This window comes from Mus caroli, chromosome 1, assembly GCF_900094665.2.
Source record: "Mus caroli chromosome 1, CAROLI_EIJ_v1.1, whole genome shotgun sequence".
Classification (NCBI taxonomy): domain Eukaryota; kingdom Metazoa; phylum Chordata; class Mammalia; order Rodentia; family Muridae; genus Mus; species Mus caroli.
The window spans coordinates 20,512,180-20,533,300 of NC_034570.1; the positions used below are offsets into that span (position 1 = coordinate 20,512,180).

Consider the following 21,121-nt stretch of genomic DNA (forward strand, 5'->3'; position numbering starts at 1 on the left):
GATGGCCTAGTCGGCCATCACTGGAAAGAGAGGCCCATTGGACTTGCAAACTTTATATGCCCCAGTACAGGGGAACCCCAGGGCCAAAAAGGGGGAGTGGGTGGGTAGGGGATTTGGGGGGGTGGGTATGGGGGACTTTTGGGATAGCATTGAAAATGTAAACGAGGAAAATACCTAATAAAAAAATAAATTAAAAAAAAAAGAAATGTTAATACTAGGTCAGTTATGCATCAGAAAACTCATTCCTATTCGGTCTTGGTTCTGTTGGTGTTGTTTGGCTGTCTGATGTTCTGTTTTGTTTTGAGATGAGTTCATGATATGTAGTTCACAGTGTGCTCTTGAACTGGGGTTCCTCTTGGCTCTGCCTCACAGTGCTGACATTCCAGGCATGCACAGCAACTCCCAACTCCTATTTCTGTTTTGATGATAGCAATTTTATCTCATTTGTAAAGTTTGACAGTGTACTTGTGCCTACAGCAGCAGTGACCCCAGTGGTACTCTGGACTCATGTACAATCTGGACCTGTCACTGGGAAGGTGCCCTTTCCTTGTGTTTTATTCCCCTGGTGCTTTCTTTAGGCTATATAGGGAAAACACCATTACTTGGGGCCACCTGTACATATACATATTTAACAAATCTAAGTTGCAGCTTCTCTGTGGACTCTAATATTCAAGTACGTTCAAGTTGTGGTAGGAAGCATAATCAAAACCTGTTTTATAAAACTATTAAAAATTACTAAAAAGAGAGAGAAAGAGAAAAGGCACAACACACACACACACACACACAGAACAAAACAAAAAACACTAAATGTGAAAGCCCATAGTGCTTCTGGGTAAAAATCATTATCTTGAATACTAGACTAGGTGAAAATACTCCTCACTGTTGTCTGAGACACCATTCTAAACACTCATCGGTACCAACAGCAGACCCTTGATTCCAAGGCAATCCAAGAAGAACAATCACTGGTCAACAAAATACCAAGTCTTTGCTGAATTCAAAAGTTTGTTTTATTAAGTGTGTGTGTGTGTGTGTGTGTGAGTCCCCATCCAGGCATGGGGGGAACACAGGAAGCCAGAGGAGGGCATTAAATCCTTGGAGCAAGAGTTATAAGCAATCATGAGCTGTGGATACAGGTGCTGGAAACTTTGAAAAGGCAACAAGGACTTTTCAGCACTAAGTCACCTCTCCAGTTCCCAAAGTATTAGCCATAATGACCTAAAGAGAACTTGTAACTTTATACTATTTTATTAACAAGGAGTTTATTATATATATTCTTGAGAAACCATGACTTTATTTATCAACCAGAAGGAAAATAAAAGCTCACCATGATTTGAGCATGTCCATTAGGAAAAGAACTTGAAGAATCAGCATTGATTGGATCCTGGCAGTTTCTCAACCGGCATCTAAATGCATCTTGAACCTGTGGGGAGGAAAAAAAACATTAATTTTCATTTTTTTCTCAATAATAACTAGAGACTGTCCATATTGGTCATCAATTATGAGGAAACACTCCCTTTGCTGGTATGGTAGAAGACTCACTTTGTTACCTGTTGGTTTACCTGTTTGTTTTTGAGATAGGCCTCATTATCTATCCCTGGCTAGCTTGGAATTGGTTATATAGATCAGTCCTTCCTTAACATCCTATGTGGTTCTGGATGCAGCATGAACATAGCATAAGAGATTTCTGAGAACTCTACTTTAATTGTGGTACTACACAATTTCAATAAAGGCAAAGAGCACTGATTGTTTTCTTTTCCCATGACACTTCAGCATCAGAACGCACATCCTTCTTCCAGTGGCCCCTTAGGCCTCTATCATAAGTTCTTGGTAAATTTGTTCATAGGTGGCTAATTATCCAAAATCAATGGTCAGGTCATTTTTTTTAATCCTTCGTCTGACTTCTTGTGTTTGATAGTCTCCTTCTCATCTACTACAATCTGTTCTATTGTTATCAAAATCATAGATGATGTTGTGTTTTCCCTATAGGGAAGCATTATTATAGAGACGACAGGGTAGGCACGTATGGATCTATGCTTTTAAAAAGCACAGCTCTATAACCTCCTGTGTCAGTTTGGCTGTGAGATGCGTATAACACAAATGTTGGCCAGGGAACAAGCAAATGTAAACCAGACAGAACAGAACGGATCAAGACCTGGGTCCATGAATTTGTCTTTTTGTCTCCCTCCTAGATAGTTTTGAGTCATCAATACTCTCCCCAAATTGCAATTAGGATCTGGGATATGGACCTGAGTGGTCTCTACCACAAACTACCCTGCCAGCCCGATGATGAGATCTGCCCCATGCCTTCTCCCTACCTAGGTTTCCTTGCCTTGTGGTGCAGCCAATTTCTGTGAAGTGGGACTGAGAGCAGGTGTCTTCTGATCACTTCTATTCTATGATGCTAATATTGCTAATCTCAGATTCTTCCAAAAGAATGATCAGTTCCCAGATACATTTCCTTGGCTCAACACAATGAGAGTCCAGCTGCCCTGAAATCTATTCTGATTCCTTTTTCCGAAGACCCAGATGAACAGGAGAAGTGAATCATCCAGTTTCTCTCAGCGAAGCAGACAAGCCTGGGACGGAGCAATGACTCTCTCATCCTAAATATCTCTGGGAAATTCCTTTTTAGATCAAGGAGTCATTGTAGATTATAAAAGGACACAACAACAATAGAAAATTGGCAATGAGTTCAGTGTTTGCCGGGTTCTCATTATTTTTCGCTTATTCATAAGTCTGAATGAGCTAAATGAATTATTGTTTTCTTTTAAAAAAATCCTATAAGCCATTGTCAGAAAAGCAGGTCTATGCTAAAAATCTGTTTTTACAAGGTGTAACAACAATTAAAGAACAACTTATGAAGGAAAATAAATAGTAGGACAAATTAAAACAATTAAAGAACAATTTATAAAGGAAAATAAACATTAGGATCATTGCCTTTTGGGAGTTTGTTAAGAGAAGATTTCCTTCAAAGCTGTTTCTAAATACCAGCATACACAAAATATAAAGCACTGCAGTGGGAATGAAGGTCCTCGTGTCAACTGTATCAGGGAATCCCCCTATTTCATTATCACTGTCTTCTTGATGTTTCTATTTGGGAGGAGCTTTGATTGATAACTATATTTTGTTATGATAAGAACATCATCAAAGGGTTACCATGTTGAAACATGAGATTTTGGCTGACATAAATATGTGTTTCTGGTCCCTGGTCAGTTATATTTGGCTCTAGAATAAACTGTTTCTTATCTTCTTCAAAGGGAGAGGGCTGTGTGTCTCCACTGACAGTAGCAATATTAAGCACCAATTTCACTGGTCCTCACTAAGTGTTCTTTATTTCAAAGCCATGGTCAAATAGTTGTCAAAGATTTAGTGGCTGACATTAAAATAAGGAAAAGCAAAATCTGTCAATTTCTCTTCCAAATTATCATCTGGTGGATTGACAGAGTTACGAAAGAAATCTCTCTCTCTCTCTCTCTCTCTCTCTCTCTCTCTCTCTCTCTCTCTCTCTCTCTCACAAAACATACACTTAGACCACATAAAAATCAATACTTTAACTGAAAAACTTCCAAACATGACAGTGGACTAAGGGCAAGTCTACCCTGGAGAGTGACGTCAGCTTTATCAGTCAATGTAATCTGACAGAAGTAGAAGACAGAAAAACACCCAAATTTTCCACTGTGTTTAAGGTCATTTTAAGGTTTTAAAGAATTAGATTCTAAGACATTTTTAGTGGAGAATTCTCATTCATAAGGATTTCCAGGGGAAATTTCATTTGATTCCAAATGCTTTATTTGCTTTTTTTTAAATCTAAAAACACATGGAGGCTATCTAAATGGATTGGCATTAAATATTTGCTCAACACTGTGGGAGGAAATGATGAGACAAGATGCACAGGGCTCATCTCCTTACCACAGAGGAGCTTAAGGGAAGATAGTATCTGAACAAGGTTCTAGTCACGTGCAAACATTTTGATAATTGAACTTTCTAGCAGGTAAACAGGGGGTTATATCCTTAGTGAATTAATATAAATTGTACCCATGAAAAACAGAAATTGTTTGAAATTCAAGTTCTAGAGAAACATAAAAATAAATAGCAAAGAGAAAACAAATAGGTCATTCTACGCCATACTAAAATTAAAGTCCCCCTGAATTTCCTATGTCAATGTTATATTTATAAGGCTAGGCAGTAAATGTCCTTGGTTTACTATTAATGAAAACCAATTTCTTACTTAACAGTTTTATTTAAAGTTTATTATTAGATATTATCATTACAAATCTGAGCTCCTGTGAAATTAAATTTCAAACCCTCTTTGGAAGCTAGTAAACCCAATTTTTAAATGAATCCGTGGGGGAACAATGAAATATTTAACATTAATTATGTCACACTTCTTATCTAGATTATAAAATGTCTTCTCTTTGAAATATTCTGAAATAGGTCTGTCATTCTAAGTGATGATCAGACAGGCCTAAATGTAAGATAAAATAGCAAGGAGCAGAGATATAACTAACTTTAAAATATTTAGGGGACGTTAAGGGAGTCTGATAGTCTGTAGTGAAATCAAGAAAAGGAGCTAGACAGAGACATCTTTAAGAATACAGTGACAGCTATCAGCACTGTGTGTATTTAAGTTTCAAACCACAGCTAGGGGCTGCTCCTTTTGCAGTGACTGGAGACTCACAGTTGAAAAAGGACATAGAAGTCTTCTGTGACAAGCCTTAGCCTCATCTCCACCCCTTAATAGAGTGACAGTCTGAAAAGAAAACTCTCAAAGATGGTTGTGGTAAAAACATGATAAAGATGCTAGCTCTCCACAATCAAGGGTTGCAGATAGGGAAGGACTCAGTTTCCTTGTAAGGGCTGGCTACTTAGAGTTTGACCATGCTCAAGTGAGTATATGGGAAACACAAAATGCATGCATGTGTGTCTGTGTGTGTGTTCTTTTTCTTTTGGGGGGAGGGGGTCCACAAGGGTGGGAGAAGGACCTGGGAACACTGAGAAGTGAGTGTACATGATGTGAATTTTCTAAATAATCAATAAGAATATTATGTTGGAGAAAAGTGCCTAGAAAGGAATTAGTCTTTCTCCTGGATGAAATCTTAGTTCTTAACAGTTTGCAGGGGAATGTCTTCCTCCTGTCTCTCCCTCACAGAGTGCAGCATTTGGGTTTTCTCAGCAGCAGCAAGCTGAGGACTTCTCAATTGGTCTTCACTCCAGAGACAGCTGGCAGAGAGTCACTGTGCAAAGTCCATGCCAGATTTAGAAGTTGCAGGGGAGGAGCATCCAGCACCATTGGCCGTGTTACAAACCCCACAAGCCTCACAGGGAAGACTTGCACAGTTTGAAACAGGCTCTGAATTTAGCTGCTCAACTGCTCAGACCAAATCTTCACCTCTTAAAAAATAAGACAGTGTTACCTCGAGCTACTCTTCATGGATTCTTGTGAACTCCCAAGATCATTTTAAGTCAAGTTTTAACCTTGTACTAATTTGTTATTATTTTTGTGGGTACACACACACTCTCTCTCACACACACACACACACACACACACACACACACACATATATATATATATATATATATATATATATATATATATATATATTCTATGTGTTTTCTTAAGTCTTACGTCTACAGTCACATCTATTGTTTCATTCTTGAAAAAATGGCACAGATATTTTCAACATAATATTCTATTTTACATTTAATCATTAATGAATAAATGTCTCAGTTTTTATCAACACTATGCAATTGACTTAAGTAATACAAAGTATTTCACATTTAAAAAATAATTACTGGACTTTCTCCTAATGAAATAAAACAAGCAAACAAAAAGGAAGTTTTGTTGTCTGCTATGCGATGCCAGGCTCAGAGTACATTCTCAGATTCCAGCCCTGATAGACTTTTACTGGGTTTCCGTAGTGCTGGGGGATATACCAACTGCTAACTGAAATTTCTATGCTTTTGACCTACAAATTAGTTTTTTAATGTCCCTCTTTGGGGCACATGGAAACTTCTTTAGATGATCTTTCAAACACAAGGTCTGAAAACTGTAGCAGCGTTCCTTTCGTGTGCAAATGTGAGGGGTGGAGAGAAGAGATGCTAGAAACCATGGCTTACACCTTCACAGAAGGCTCTCTCTCATTCCAGCCTGGAACCATAGCCTCTGAGGCAGACAGGTTTGCGGTGATGCATAGAAGAGCAAGCTCATGCTTAGATCGCGACAGGTGACAGACTTGAAGATAAAACCTTGTCTCTTGCCTAAAACTCCTCCTCATTCCAGGACACCATCACTCTGGTTCTATCTTTTCAAATGTGCTGAACAAAGATTGAACTTGTTCAAGCCAAAGAATGAATGGAAATTTTAAAAAAAAAAGACATTTAAAAAGGGAATAACTAGATATGTTTTCATCTTATCCCTTTAGTCAGAACACATTGGCTCCCTATACTAGTATAACAGAGCTGGAAGGCGAGAACTTGAGGATCCAAGAGGAGGGAAGTGGGAGCTGCCTGTCAAGCTGCCAGTGTCCAGAGCCTCTGCTCACCGGACACAGCGGCATGATGCTGATCCCCAAAGTCGGGGGCAGCTGGAAGGAAATGTGACTGGAGGAATTTAGAGGAACCATAAATCACAGTTGGGTGCACCCTGGCAGGCATGGCAGAGTATCAAGTTGTGTTTTAGGCTCCCTATGTGTGAACTTGTTCACTGAAGCCTCCTCTTCAGCCAGATTTCATAGCTTCGTTAACCTCTTGTGCATCTGGACAGACAAACGGATGAAGACTGAGAAGGATGCAGATGTTCCCTGTATAATTGGGATTGGGGCATCCTGGGAAAGCCTAACCTAGAAGCTGCAAAATTCACACATCCTGGCCCAAGAAGCTGGATGCAAAGTGGGGTGAGATGGTGGTAGGACTAACAGCATGGTCTCCTAGGCTGTGTCAATTCCACGCTTCCTGCCAAGGTTTATTTTGTTGCTTCTTGTCATTCTCCTACTTTAAGGCACATGCTTTGTTTTACTAAAAACAAAACAAAACAATGAAATCTTTAAGTGATTTTCTTTTGGCATTTTCCATCCGGTCTGAGAAGCAGGACCGTGCTAGTACATGATTCAGTTGTCTCCTAATCTATGTGCTAAGTGTCTGCCTTCCAAGAAAATTGTTCCAATCAAGCCCTGAATCCTCTCCACATTTGGCTACTTACTAATGCTATAAAATACATTCACCATTTTCAGATACCATTTGGACCAAGTAACTGTAACCAAGGCCACCTAATGCTCTAACTAGAACTCTGATATGAGGGAAAGAGAGAAGAGGGAGGGAGGGAGGGAGGGAGGGAGGGAGCCACACTATTCATGTTCATTTTAAATTTTTTCCTGAAAAATTGCTTCACAGGGTTGAATGAATATTTGAGGCCTTAGTTGGTACAGTCTGGCTTTCATGCTAGAGCTTGGGAGAGAGAAGAGAACCCAGGCTCTGACATTAATATTGTGGAACAGCCACAGGATGTATACACAGGCACGACAAGATCATCCATATAGGGCTCAAATTTTAAGCATCCTTTTTTCTTCTACTTAGCGGCAGGGTTTTATTGTAGCTTATTTTGTAGCACAAGCTTGTTATTTTCCCCATCTGACATCAAGCTGTAAGATTGTCTTAGAGTCTGGCACAGCCAGAGACAGAGATGAGAAGAATGTGCAGGGACCAAGAAAGTGGTTTCCTAGCAACGGGAACTATTTCAAAGGTTTCATAACTCTTGTGTAGTTTCATTTCCATAGCAATGAGGAGAATAGTAAATAGTATGTGTTCTTATCTGTTCAATCCAAATGAATTCTAATCAGCAAAAGCAGGAAATATCTGTTTGTTCTACTAGATACAATTTGATTAGGTAGAAAACATTAGTGATTGGGCTGTACATATTATTTTGTGATCAATAAGATACCTAAATATTTTAAAACATTTTTCTTCAATCTCTTTTTGTTTTGTTTTGTCTTCTGTTTTGCTTAGATACATTTGCTCAAACGACTCAGAAAAACAAAGGTATTTTAGAAGAAGCAACTATAATGTTAAGCAAAAAATGGTATTCAATACTGTTTGCCAGGTCTAAAGATCAAGGGCAGATATTTAGATAGCCAGTTTTCTTTTTATAAAGATAAATAGATGGCTCAGTGGGTCACTATTTGCTTTGTAAGCACAAGGAACTGAGTTTGAATTCCTAGTGCCCATGTAAAAGAACCAACACAGCTCTAAACCTGTGATCTGCTTGTGGAAGAGGAGGGAGCAGAGACAGAAGGATTCCCTAGAGCTGATTTGCCAGTTTATCTAACCAAAGAGGGAGCTTTTGCTTTATCGAGGGAGTCTGTCTCAAGGCAGTGAGGCAGAGAATGCCAGAGGACTGAAGTCCTGCTTTGGTCCACATCTGAACACACAGACAGTACCCTTGCACATTAGCATGTACCACACCCATACAAACACATAGAAGTTGAACTGTTAGCACCAGTGCAATCATCTCTCCCTTCCTACAAGATTAGACATTCTTTTTCTTTGAGAATTGAGATCACCAAAAGCAAAACCACACCTAAAATAATCTTCTGTGTACTATGTTCTAAATGTCATAATTATGGTCTTTCATTCCTCCTTAAAGTAGAAGGTTATCTTTGTAAAGAACTACAAAGATGTTCCAACTCAATATGAGTAAGAAGAGCAATAACTAAAACAAAACAAACCAAAACAAAAGAGACAAACAAACAACAACCCCAAATTGTGTTAGTGTGTAAAATATAGACAGGAATAAGAATATGTATGTATTCGGTCTATACAGAAAAAATATTTTTTAACATTGGTTGCAAATTTTCAAGAAAGAAAAAATCCATATAAATTATATGAAATTATTCTGAATAAAATAGCAGAGAAGCACAGAGGTGAGAAGAAATAAAGACAAACTCTATTCCTAGGTCTCCTGGGGATTATCAGTAACAAATTGTAAATAAAGAATTTAAAAGCTACACATTATAACTCAGTATTTCATACACACTTTGAAGTCTACATTTACATATTTTAAGGCAATGTATTGACAGGGTGGACAGAGTATCTGGGAGAGTGTTTCTTTTCTCATATACTATATTCGGTGTTAGGGCAACATGGTCACAATACAAGCCCAACCCCCTGCCAATGTCTATAAATACACAAGTAGATTTGAAAGACTATTTGCTTTCAAGGAATTGTGCTATGATGTATTCCATGTAATGTATAATATACTTTAAGTAATAAATGTTTTAAAAATTCTCAGCCCTTTAATAACAAAATTTTTCTTAGGAATTCTGAAGATTTCTGAAGATCACTCATTGAAAATATATGTATTTTAGCAAGTTTACAGACTATTTGTACCGTTCAATGACCAAGGAAAGAGATAAAACTGCAAGAAATATGTTCATTGTAGTGATAGGAAAGAAAGAATGCTACAACAATTCACAGTGAATTTATCTGTAATATAGTTACTCAGTTTTAATTTTCCACTGAACAGTATCAGAGGAAATGGCTGTGCTTTTGTTCCTATGATAGAGAAAACATGTATTTACAGATATCTTACTTAGTAGAAGCATTTATTTTATGATTTGACTTAATTGCACTTAAATCGAGTTTTTGACAGTTAATAGTCTGATTAGAAAGCACTGAAAGTTTTGATGGGTCTCAAAGATTTTTCTGCCAAATATTTTTCTCCCAGCAAGTAGCAAAAATTTGATAATGAGCCATCATAATATCTGTCACTTAGAATTCTATTTATTTTTGAGCATAGCCTAACACCACCTAAAAAGAGATATGGGCTGGGGATGTAGCTCCAGGGACTGAATGCTTTCCTAGCATGCACAAAGCCCTGGGTTCAATCTCTAGCACTACACTACTACAACTACTAAGTTGGAAGTTAGCATAGGCTACGTGAGACTATGTCTTTAAGAAAAGAGAGAATAAATGTAAAGTACTTGTCTATTCCTTAATAACTAGGGTATTAATTTCTTCTGAAAATTGAATGCACATATTTCTTGTACCTCGCTTAAAGCCAGCAATAGCCCATCCTTAATTGTCAGTTGAAATGGCTCTGTGCCTATTAATTTAGAAGAATTCTGTTAAAATTATTAGAGGAGTGTTAATACAGATGATCCACAAGATAGTCATAATTGGAAAAGAATATAATCTAAATTATCATTCAATTTCTTTTTAACCTTTATTACTTTTCTATATAAAGAACTTGATATTTGGGAGATTTTAGGAGTGATATTTTAGGTATTAAAAAAAGGTGAATAAGGCTTTACAGTTGTAAACTACTTTAGATTTTGAAGCAGTGAAATATCTTCCCCTTGCAAGATGAAGTCACACTTCATCTGTTTTCATGGGTTCCCATCCTAGAATATTCTTAGAATACACCTGTGAGTTTACTGATGACATCTGTGCCTTCCCGAAATAAGGCAGAAATACAGTTCTTCCTACCCAATAAATCCGGTTAAGGCCTCTTGCTACCTTCATACATCCTTGTAAAACAATGGGGTGTGTGCTCAGATACACACATTTTGTGATTTGTACAGCACAATAAACTACTCAGACAAGCTAGCTGATGCGAGCAGTCGATTCTTCTCAAAATCACTCCCCTGGCATAGTGTCAGCGTGTTCAATGGTTCCTCACTCATCCCCACAGTAAACAGTGCAGTGACTCAGAAACCTGTAAATACTGTGTCAGTGCTTGCAAGCACTCAGAATCATTTTCACCCTGGTTGGAAAACAATATTTTATCCCTTGGCAGCACACAGCTGCAGTCTTTCATTGTCTTACATGAGTATCTATAGTGGCAAGGAGTCTTCTTCCTCCTTTTATTGGGAATAACCTTGAACTGGGATCCAGGGGTGTGCTGAGACTGCAGGCATAGGCTACTTATGGACTACTACTACCTGTAGTGTCTTGCCATAGGCAAGAACTGTAGTTGTTTACATAAACGTCTAAATCTAAGTCATTCCTGTTTAGTTGCTTTAAGATGCAATATATTCGCATGTAAAGTAAGACTAGTTAATGATAGGACTGAGGATCTGTTATGCACAGCCACATCAATGTGGGGGAGGCCAGCAATAGCATGGGATGCCTATGACCAGTGCCATTTAAGGGATGCCTACCTTACTCTGTCTCCCTCTTGCTTCTCCAGCATCCCTGGCTCACTCCTCTGTCTTGAGTCTGGTCTTTCTGGCACCTCTGGATGTGGGTTTCCTTCTACAAACCCATGTATTTCAACCTAGCACTGTACAGTGTGTCGAAGCCTCAGGAATTTTGCCTTAATGCTCCTTTTCTGCTTTGAATCTTAAGCCATTGTCAGTGGAGAAGATGAACTTAGTCTGAAGACTAAGATTACAATTGAAGATCTTGTTGGTTAATTATGATACACCTTCCCTCTTTTCCTTATCTCGTTTTTCAGAGAAAATCTATGTCTCACCTCTCTCCGAAGAATGCAGTGGACCATGACTATCACAAAGCCTTGTAATGAATCAAACACGGCAAAAAGTATCTGAAACAATATGGAGCGTTTATCGGTCATGGCCAGAACTGCAGACATCCATGTCAGAGCCAGAAGCGGCAGCACCACACAGGAGCTCCAAAGAGAGGCCCTGTTGAAAGGGAAAAGAAAGCGACATGATGTAGTTGCATGTCACAATCCAGGCCATAGCCACCCCCTCCCCCTCTCACTCTCCCACAAAGCATTCTTGTGTGTGGCCCCAAGACCATTAACTTGGAAACCACAGAGCAGATAACCCTTGAGAATTTTACTTATCATTTATGGACTGGCCCACAATCATTATAAAGGGAGTTCTCAATTGAAAATACTCAAATATTAGCAAACACAATTTTTTCCATCATAGCATTTTCTCACATGCACGGTAAAGATTTGTAACAAAGAAGATGTAAATTTTTGAGACTAACATGGCGTTACTGGCGGTGGTGGCTGACAAAGCTGTTGTAGAAACTACTCCACACTTGGCACATTTGAGCGTCAGACCGCTATGAGGCTCACTCATCTGACTGCAAACAAACAGAACACCCACAAAAAAAGAACAAAAATATTGAATTGTCACCAAAAAAAGTTGCAGCTGCAAGTTAGTTTTAAAATACGATTTCATGCAGAAAGAGTATATTTATCAAGGATGAACATTCTAGATCATTTTACAGATGCAATTACACCATGTATCACCTCTGCAACATTCACCTGCTAACAATGTGGGCCTTGGGAGCATGCAAAGTCTGTTTCCATCAGGTATATCACAGATGCCCCTGCATCTGTAAACTACAACAGACTAACACATTGGGTTAAATAGATGTATGCACTTGCATAGACATAGGGTTATAACCCTTTATTCAGATCTATGGTAAATAAACATATGGGGACTCCTAGTTTAAAAGATTTGTATTGTCATCTGAAGAAGTTTCACATGTCAGGAAGACCTCTAAAAATATTAACATTTATGGCAGGAAGTCTAAGAAAGTAAGGTCCATGTCATATATGTATTCAAATGTGAGCGATGTATCTCTACAGATTCTTATTTTGAAATTTTTATAGCACCGCATTTGTTCCAACTATAAGGTGATCTGAACATAGGTGCTGATAGAACTTGATGAAAGAATATCTAATCATAAAGACACTTGGCTTCTGCAGTAATAAAATATATTTATCATACTAATTAAGTTGAAAGTAAGAAGCTTCAACCATGCAACATTTAACAGCCTATGTTTCCCTAAGACATTCTGCAGGTGAATTCATATTCAAATAATATAGATCTTATCTATTGTTTTATGGAAGCAAAATGAGAGACTTTCCATAGATTTCCCTTGCAAAATTGTTCCCTGAAACATTATGTGTTTATGAATATATAAACCATGTAATTAAATTACTTGAATCGAACTTCAAAACACCTTGAAATAATTTTCTGTTGTGTACTTCTATATTCAATTCCCACATAGTATTTATGTCTAGACAATGTTTGTGCTGGACATTTCTCAGTTAATGTTATAATGGAGCTGTATAATAAGTGGTAGATGAGAGAATGCTTGATTTCTTTTAAATGGGTGCACTCATTGGTAAACAGTTCTTAGATGCGATAATAATCCTGAAATACATCATACATTGATCAGCAGATCTCAAGAAAAAAAATTAAGGTTTTGCAGTTAGGTTGTAAATTGCTCACCTCACTGATATAACAAACCCAGGATTTGGGTCACAAATGCACGTGTACACCAACTTGTAATAACATGTGTAGTTTACTCTGTGAATGGTTCTATGAGCTTGCCATGTCTTGTTCTTAGTGTAGGGCCTGGCCTAGTTTTCTCATGGCTACACAGATTTATCTTCACTCATCTCCAAAGACTCTGATTAAAGGGACCCAGAAACCTGACCTTTTTAAAGCTTCACAGGTTGATCTGACAATAAGCAGGAATGACCATGACTGCTGTAAACCTACACTTGAATCTTTTTCTTGTTAAGCGTAAACACATCACTATTAAAAGGCATGTATCCATCATTTATTATTTCATTTACCACAGGAGATAAGTGTGCCTTGAGCATGGATGTAGCTATTTTGCAATGTAAGGGTACTTTTTCATTGGGCTCTGAGACAAAATTGAATAACCAAAGATTACTAAAAAAAATAATAATACTTTTGGTAAGTACCCAGGATAACAAGTATATTAATCCCCCAAACATGACTGAAGTATGAGATTTTCTGATAAATTTAAACCAAGGTTCCAAATACTTAATTGTCTTTATTTGAGACTTGTAGCGAACTAAAATGCTTACACATACTTTACAATAAGCAAATTGGGCAACTATGACATACCATGGACAGGAATGGCATAGAGTGAAATATCCAGAAAAATCTATTTTTTTCCTGAGCTTATGTGACCTGTACATAAATTAATGAAATGTGGAAGACATACGCTCTAGATTCTCGACTGAGTTCTTGCAATGTAAACTAAAAGGTTTCTTTGTCATTAAGGAAATTATAGATTGATCAAATTATGTCTGCGTAGTGATGCAACAGCAGTTGAATTGCCCACATCCTCTAATAAATGCCCCTGCGTCACGTCATCTGTCTGTCTGTCTGTCCTGTTATTACCACAAGATGTGAAGTCCACTGCTCTGGTTCCCTCCTTCTTAATTCTTTCTGTTATTGTTTAGAAAAGTTACTTGACTATTTTATTATTAATATTGAACAGATTCCCTGAAAAGAAAATATTCTCTACTCTAAGAAAATTCATTCAGTATATAAATGGCTGTGCTAAGTTCCTTGATTTCAAGTAGATATGACAGAGGCATTTAATACAGAACACAAGAAAAGCCTACTGTAAAAAAAAAAAAGAAAGAAAGAAAAGAAAATACAACTTTTGTTTTAAGATGTCCTAAAGTTTTCTTTTTAGATGTTTTTGTCTTAAGATGTACATTATAATTTATCTTGTTTTTAGTTATTTCCACTTAGCATTTTATATAACATATACTATTATTTTCAATAAATTATACTTGGTAAGCATACTTTATGTGTTAGAAAACTTTTAATATAGTTTAGATGTTACACAGCTTGACAAGCTTTTTTATTATTTATTAAACATTTATTCATTCATTCCTTTATAAATATTTATTGAGCACAAAAGATATGCTTTGATACCTCTAATAACGGATTATAAAGTATAAAAAATCAATAAATTTAGAAATAGAAAAAAATGGAAGAATGAATACCTTGACCCTATATTCTACTATAAATAATGTTATCTAGTTTCAGAAAATATGCTCTCTCTATATATGCTTATATAGATATATTTATATGTATATATTCAGCCAACCTGAAATAACCAACTTTACAATTAGTGAAATCAATTATTAAGCCAGTCAGCATCAACTACGCTCTGTGTGCTTTCTCAGTGCATTTGATTAAGCCCCTCACTGATGTCTTTATTACTCTCTTAGCTGCTTCTCTGAGGACTAAAATTAACTTCACACATCCATAGTACTTTTTAAAGTTTCCTTAACTCACACTTCAGATTTGAGAACCAATTCAACTCTATATAGACTTAGTTTACCTTAGAGTTTCTATTTGACAAACGTCGTTTAAACTCCTCTGCCCAGGACAGTGATCAGAATTCTACATGTAAAAAGACTCGAGCTTCTTTTTGGAAGTCCCCCATTGGAACAGAAAGATACTGACTAGGGTTTGCCAGTGAAATCCATGTGACTTCTAAGAATGCTTTTAGAATTAGAGGTTCTCAATTATAATTATTACTGCCAAGATGTAGAATAAGATGAGTAATTTAAACTCATACCCTGGCGATGTCATCATTAAGTCTCTGTTTATCACTTACAAAGAGCAACACGGTTTGAAACTTGACATGATGCACAAAATAATGAAGTGTGAAAAGAAGCACAGTCACGAGGCTGGGGACTCCTCAGCGTTTTAATGAGCTCATCTCCTTTTCTGCCCTCACTGCCCTGGATCATAGGGACCTTTACTGCCCACGTTAGTTCATTCGTCATCAGATCCACTGTGTGTTGAATAGGGTGTGCCATTTGCTAAAGCTCTCATGAAATCATTATGCACATTACTTCATATATTTAATGAGGCAAGAGCAACTTTCTTATTGAATGGATGAGGAGACTAGGTTTCTGAAAGAGGAGGCAGCATTCCTGGAGACCCATGTGAGCAGCTGGTGCACTGCTGAGTTTCGAGTTCGAATACCTCCTTTAGAAAGTGCTTCTGAAAGCAGCAACAGAGCCTGTTCTCTCTACCCAGCACTTAGTCTATTCAATGGCAAAATGGTCACTCTAGTCCAGCCACATGTGGCAACCATGGAAAGCTCATATCAAACAGCATTAAAAACTCAGTCTTGACTGTAAGTTCAGGATGGTTTAGAAACTCATCAAGGTGGAGCTGTGTAGGGAGAGACCATCTACTGATGGTTTCATTTAGCATTATGCTTCACACTATTGATTTTTATTTTAGTGGAAAGCCATTAAATTTAGTTTTTTACTGGGGAAAAGAATTACCTGAGTTATCTTAATTTATGATCATCACATAAATTACAAAAACAGGGAGATCATTAATTCATCACCAGTAAGTGATTGCATACTATGACCTTTAAAACATTTATCATAAAATGTTTTTAAAAGAGAACAATTATGGGAATATATTTTGAATAAAGGTACATTTTTTTCAAGATAGGAGAAAGTTGTAATTTTTAGTTAGAAAAGACCTAAGAGGGAATCAAGGGAATTAATATCTCATTCAAATTTTCACAAATACTTAGGAGGGGGTATTGCTGTAACCTAAATGCTTCTACAAATCTATATATGAAGTGCTTGTTGCTACAGTGATAACAGTAAAAATAAGGTAGCTTTTTTTATATAGATTTTGTAAATGGCTAAAATAGAAAACTAAAAATTACACATTTATTTATACTAAATTATATTTTAAATATAAAAGGAATGCAAATATATGGTAAGAATAATGTTTGATATATATTTATTTTAAAGTGATTGGTTAAGTGAATTTTTCTAGTCCATATAGTTAGATAAAGAGGACACCCCCCCCATCACTATTTTACTCTATTTTGTTATACTTATCCTGATTCAGTCTTGTCCCAAACTGACATTTTGTTTATCTAACTCCTATCTCTGTGAGCAAAAGTTTTTTGGGGGTTGAAATCTCTTACCTTAGGACTAGTATTTTGAGGCTAGACTTGGTGTTCAATCTCAACAGATAGGCAAGCAAGATGCACATCTCTATCTTCTTATATAACATCTACTGTTATTTTCAATAAATCACCCTTGGCAATCATATTTTATGTGATTTATTACTTCTAGTATGTAACATATTATGTCAGAGAAACTCTAAATGACAGGATCTACCAGACACACTAGTACCTCAAGAGCAAAGTTCTGGGAACGGTTCCAAGTGAGTGACAAGCTGGACCTGGACTATGGGATTTACTCGTAAAGAACCTTCAAAATCCACCAATGGCAGCTTACCCGGCTCTGTGTTTGAGCTTTTTATCTAGGATCCCATCTCTGGAAACAAGTTTATTAAATACCAAAATGCCAATCACCATGTTGACCTGTCAAATAGAAACAAAGTTGACCTTTCAATGATACTGAAGGGGATCAGGTCCCCTTTTGCTCCAGAAAGCAAGCCTTAAACCCCACAGAGGTGCATGACTGTGAAGAGCGATGGGAATCACTTCTAACAGAGGCAATGAGTGGTTCAACAGCACTGCGTGCCTCTAACATTTAAAGTCCATTAAACACACTCAATTTCCAAGGTTTGCGGTTAAACATGGTGAAATTAACCTTCAATTGCCTAACATTTAAATGGCACCAGACTCCATTTATCCGGCATTATTCTTTCCAAGGAAACTTTGACTAAAACAATGGGCTGAATGAGTTTTATCTATGCTTAAAAGCTGAGCTGACACCGGGCGTGGTGGCACATGCCTTTAATCCCAGCACTGGGGAGGCAGAGGCATGCGGATTTCTGAGTTTGTAGGCCAGCCTGGTCTACAAAGTGAGTTCCAGGACAACCAGGGCTATACAGAGAAACCCTGTCTCAAAAAACCAAAAAAAAAAAAAAAAAGAAAAAAAGAAAGAAAGAAAAAAGAAAAGCTGGACTGAGCCTAGACATGGGAAGGTACCAGGATTTGTCACTGTCCCCTGCAGGGAAGACAGAGACCAGGTCTTCACACTAGATGTGCTCTTTGGCAGGGGTGCATGGGGATGCCGTGGGAGTGGGGGCGTGGAGGGGAGGTTGCTTTTTGATGCTTGCTTTTCTAAGAAGGGAAGGCCCATGATCTCCAGATACCTTCAGGAGATGGATACTGACACCAGTTCTTAAAATGTGCTCTCCTGAGCACTTCTTAGCAATTTCTAAGACTTCCTTCATCTCAGTTACATGGCTTTTTGCATAATATCAGCTGAAGTAAAATCAGTAAGAAAATGTTCTTTTTCAAGTGAAATTGTTAAGGCAACTCAAAGAAATAGTTATTGGTAGAAGGTGATGATGATGAATACCCATCCCAATCAGGAAAATCAAGAAAACCAAAGACCCTTTTCTTTTAATCTTCTTCAGCCCTGTACCCTCTATCAGTGAGCTAGAGTCTCAAGCCACTGACCCTCTTTTGCTAAGAGAGGGCTGAAATCTGTTCACTCGCTGATATGAGAGTGATCCAAAGTGCATCTATTATGCAGTAATTTAGGATATGTAACTCTTAGTGTCTCAGCAAGATACCACTCAGTCAAGAGGATGACCATTGTACTTCACTATATTTGAACTAAGAAAATCTAAGTTAATATGTATATTAACCTAGCAGCTTATGAAAGTAACTTGATTGATATATTCCTAATAGTTTCAATTTCCCTATGCTCTTCTGTAATACTCATGTCACCAGTGATCTTTCTTTCTTTTCTTTTCTGTCTTTCTTCCTTCCTTCCCTCCTTCCTTCCTTCCTTCTTTTCTTATCTATCTATCTATCTATCTATCTATCTATCTATCTATCTATCATCTATCAATCATTGTTGCTTTCTTTCTTTCATCTATACATGTATGTATGTATGTATGTATGTATGTATGTATCTATCTATCTATCCACATATCTATTATCTCTCTTTCTTCCTTTGTTTCATCTATCATCTATCTATCATCTTTTTCCTTCCTTCCTTCCTTCCTTCCTTCCTTCCTTCCTTTGTTTCTTTCTTTGTTTCTTTCTTTCTTTGTTTCTTTTTCATTCTTTCTATTAATAGTCAATTTCTGTTCCCAGTTACAGCTTAAAAGAAAGAATAATTTTTAAAGGAAGAAAAACTTAAATAGAGTTATTAAGAAAGACATTTCTAGCTTCCAAATTATTGAATGAATCATTCAAAAAACTGAAGGCTAATTATCTAACGGGTGTCTAATTGAACAGTGATATAAATCTTTGTATTTAATTTCTATACTTCTTCCCTCCTTTATCCCTTCATATTGGTAAGTCAGAGTGCTGCATATGAGAAAGAGGTGTGTGTATGGGAAGGGGGAAGGGGGAAGGGGGAAGGGGCAGGTTTCTGGTGAATCAGGTGCCTTTGGGACCTGGTAGGAGGAAGTGCCTTGACTGACAAAGATTAGATGTACCTGGGTGGGGGTAAAGCCAGGGGGAGTCCCCACCTACTGAAAAGAAAGGGAGGGGGAAGGGGGAAGGGGGAAGGGGGAGAGAATGTGGAAAATTGGTAGAAATTTTTGCCTGTTGTAATTGTAAAAATTTGGGAAATATTGTTATTCTAAAAGGAAAATAAAATCTATTGGCAGTTTTTAATTTAGAATAATATTGACCCACAGGGAACATCAAAAAATCTAGAGATGTGTTAGGCAGAGGGAGGGATGGTACTGAACATACTAGAAAACACAGCTCTAACTATGGAACAGTGAAATACCCATTCTAAAATGCTTGTATCATTGAGGTTGAGACAGTTGTATGTATGTATGTATGTATGTATGTATGTATGTATGTATGTATGCAAATATACAGATGGATAAATGGTAGATAGGAAAAGGCATTTGGAAGTGGCAAACTTGAATAAATCTCCCTATTCACATATAAATACATTATTCAAAACTAACATAGAGATGTGATGATAATAAACAATTAGATTTTTCATATCACAGAGGAGGGGTGTGTTGAAGTTAACTTACATATCTAAGATCACAGTAAGAGGAATTCCATTCTTCCAAGTTTAATAATCTTTAGTACTAAAATTGAATATTTTAGAGTAATTTAAAATTGAAGCAGCTCATATTAAAATTAAAGTAATAAGCAATTTAACTTTAAATTTTCTGCCCACCAAACACTTTATCAAAATTCTCACTCTAAGTGAACTTCTGTAATCTTTCTTTATTTTGCTAAGCAATCAAGTAAGTGAATTTCGAGTTTACCAGGACAACAGCGGCTGCAGGTCCAACGAAGGCATAGAGCAGTCCTCCTTCTAGAGACAGCCAGCAGCTAAAAATAGCATTAGATAAAACTAAGAAAAATCAGTGATAAGCATCAGGCCACCGAATCGTGATGCCAACAGCACAGGCTAGAGTTTAACCTTGCAGTGTTGGCACATTTCAAAGGCTTATAACTTCAACCCTAGAAGCTGTAGAAAAACCTCGAGTTAGAGCATTTCATGAGTAAGGAACCATACATATCTCTCACTGGAGAGAAATGTAACCACTGGGCTTTACCCTGAGACAGTTAACATATTTTAGACAAATTATTTGCATTTTGCAATATCTGTTCTCATTGGAAAGAGGTCATCACTTACAAACTCTGTTTTATCTGCTCACCGACTCTTTCAGTGTGTTTAGAAAGTCTTGGAAATGGAGTTTACCTGCTTTTCCTTGAGAGCCATTGAGATACCAGGAGAAACTGGTTTAAAAGAGACCAAGGCAGAAAATGGATAACTCCTGTTCATGTCCCTCTTTAATTCTGTTTCTCCGACTACCAAAAACATTCACTGGAAGAAGGTTGTGAATTACAATGAGTGCAGCTGTGCTTGTTCCATGGACTAACTTCACCAAGAGATGCAGATTGCCACTGGTGGAGCTCGGGAACTATCTTTTGGATAAAAAAAAATGTTCATTCTCCAAATCTAAAGGAAATGAAGAGGCCAGAGGACACATCATGGGATTTCTGCAGACTGGAGCATCTGATGCCCATGGTCCAGGATGGTGGTGTGAAAAGTGTGAGGGACTATATCCTACTGCTCCTGGGCAGCCATGACATTACCTCATGCAACTGTTTCCTGGTATTCTACTAGGTCAGTCCTTGCAGCCAGTGAGCTGCCTTCAAAGTTGCAATATGAACAGTGACTCTTCTATGTATCTCCTAACACTAGCCTGCTCTATAATTATTGACGGGGTGGTTCTATAATGTATGCATCTGTCAAAACTCACAGAAAATCACACATTTAAGAGCATAAGTGAGCCTCTCTAAGTTATATCTTAGTTAAAGTTTTAATCTAGTAGTTTTATAAACAGACAGAAACACTAGTATACACAGTTACCAATATATGTGCATTTATTTAAAGATCAACTCAAGACTTGGT

The 21,121-nt window shown here is 37.3% G+C and overlaps 1 protein-coding gene across 4 annotated transcripts in view; it reads right to left on the reverse strand.

Moving 5' to 3' along the window:
* The window catches only part of Adgrb3 (adhesion G protein-coupled receptor B3), a 724,234-nt gene that overhangs the window by 31,320 nt on the left and 671,793 nt on the right, over window positions 1-21,121 (reverse strand). For all 4 annotated transcript variants that reach the window (XM_021163961.2, XM_029468423.1, XM_029468446.1 and 1 more), the window contains 5 exons: window positions 19,965-20,031; window positions 17,039-17,124; window positions 11,953-12,051; window positions 11,468-11,639; window positions 1,325-1,420 (listed from right to left, as the gene is read on the reverse strand). In XM_021163961.2, coding sequence (XP_021019620.1) covers window positions 1,325-1,420; window positions 11,468-11,639; window positions 11,953-12,051; window positions 17,039-17,124; window positions 19,965-20,031 — 520 coding nt within the window. The remainder of the gene's footprint in view (window positions 1-1,324; window positions 1,421-11,467; window positions 11,640-11,952; window positions 12,052-17,038; window positions 17,125-19,964; window positions 20,032-21,121) is intronic.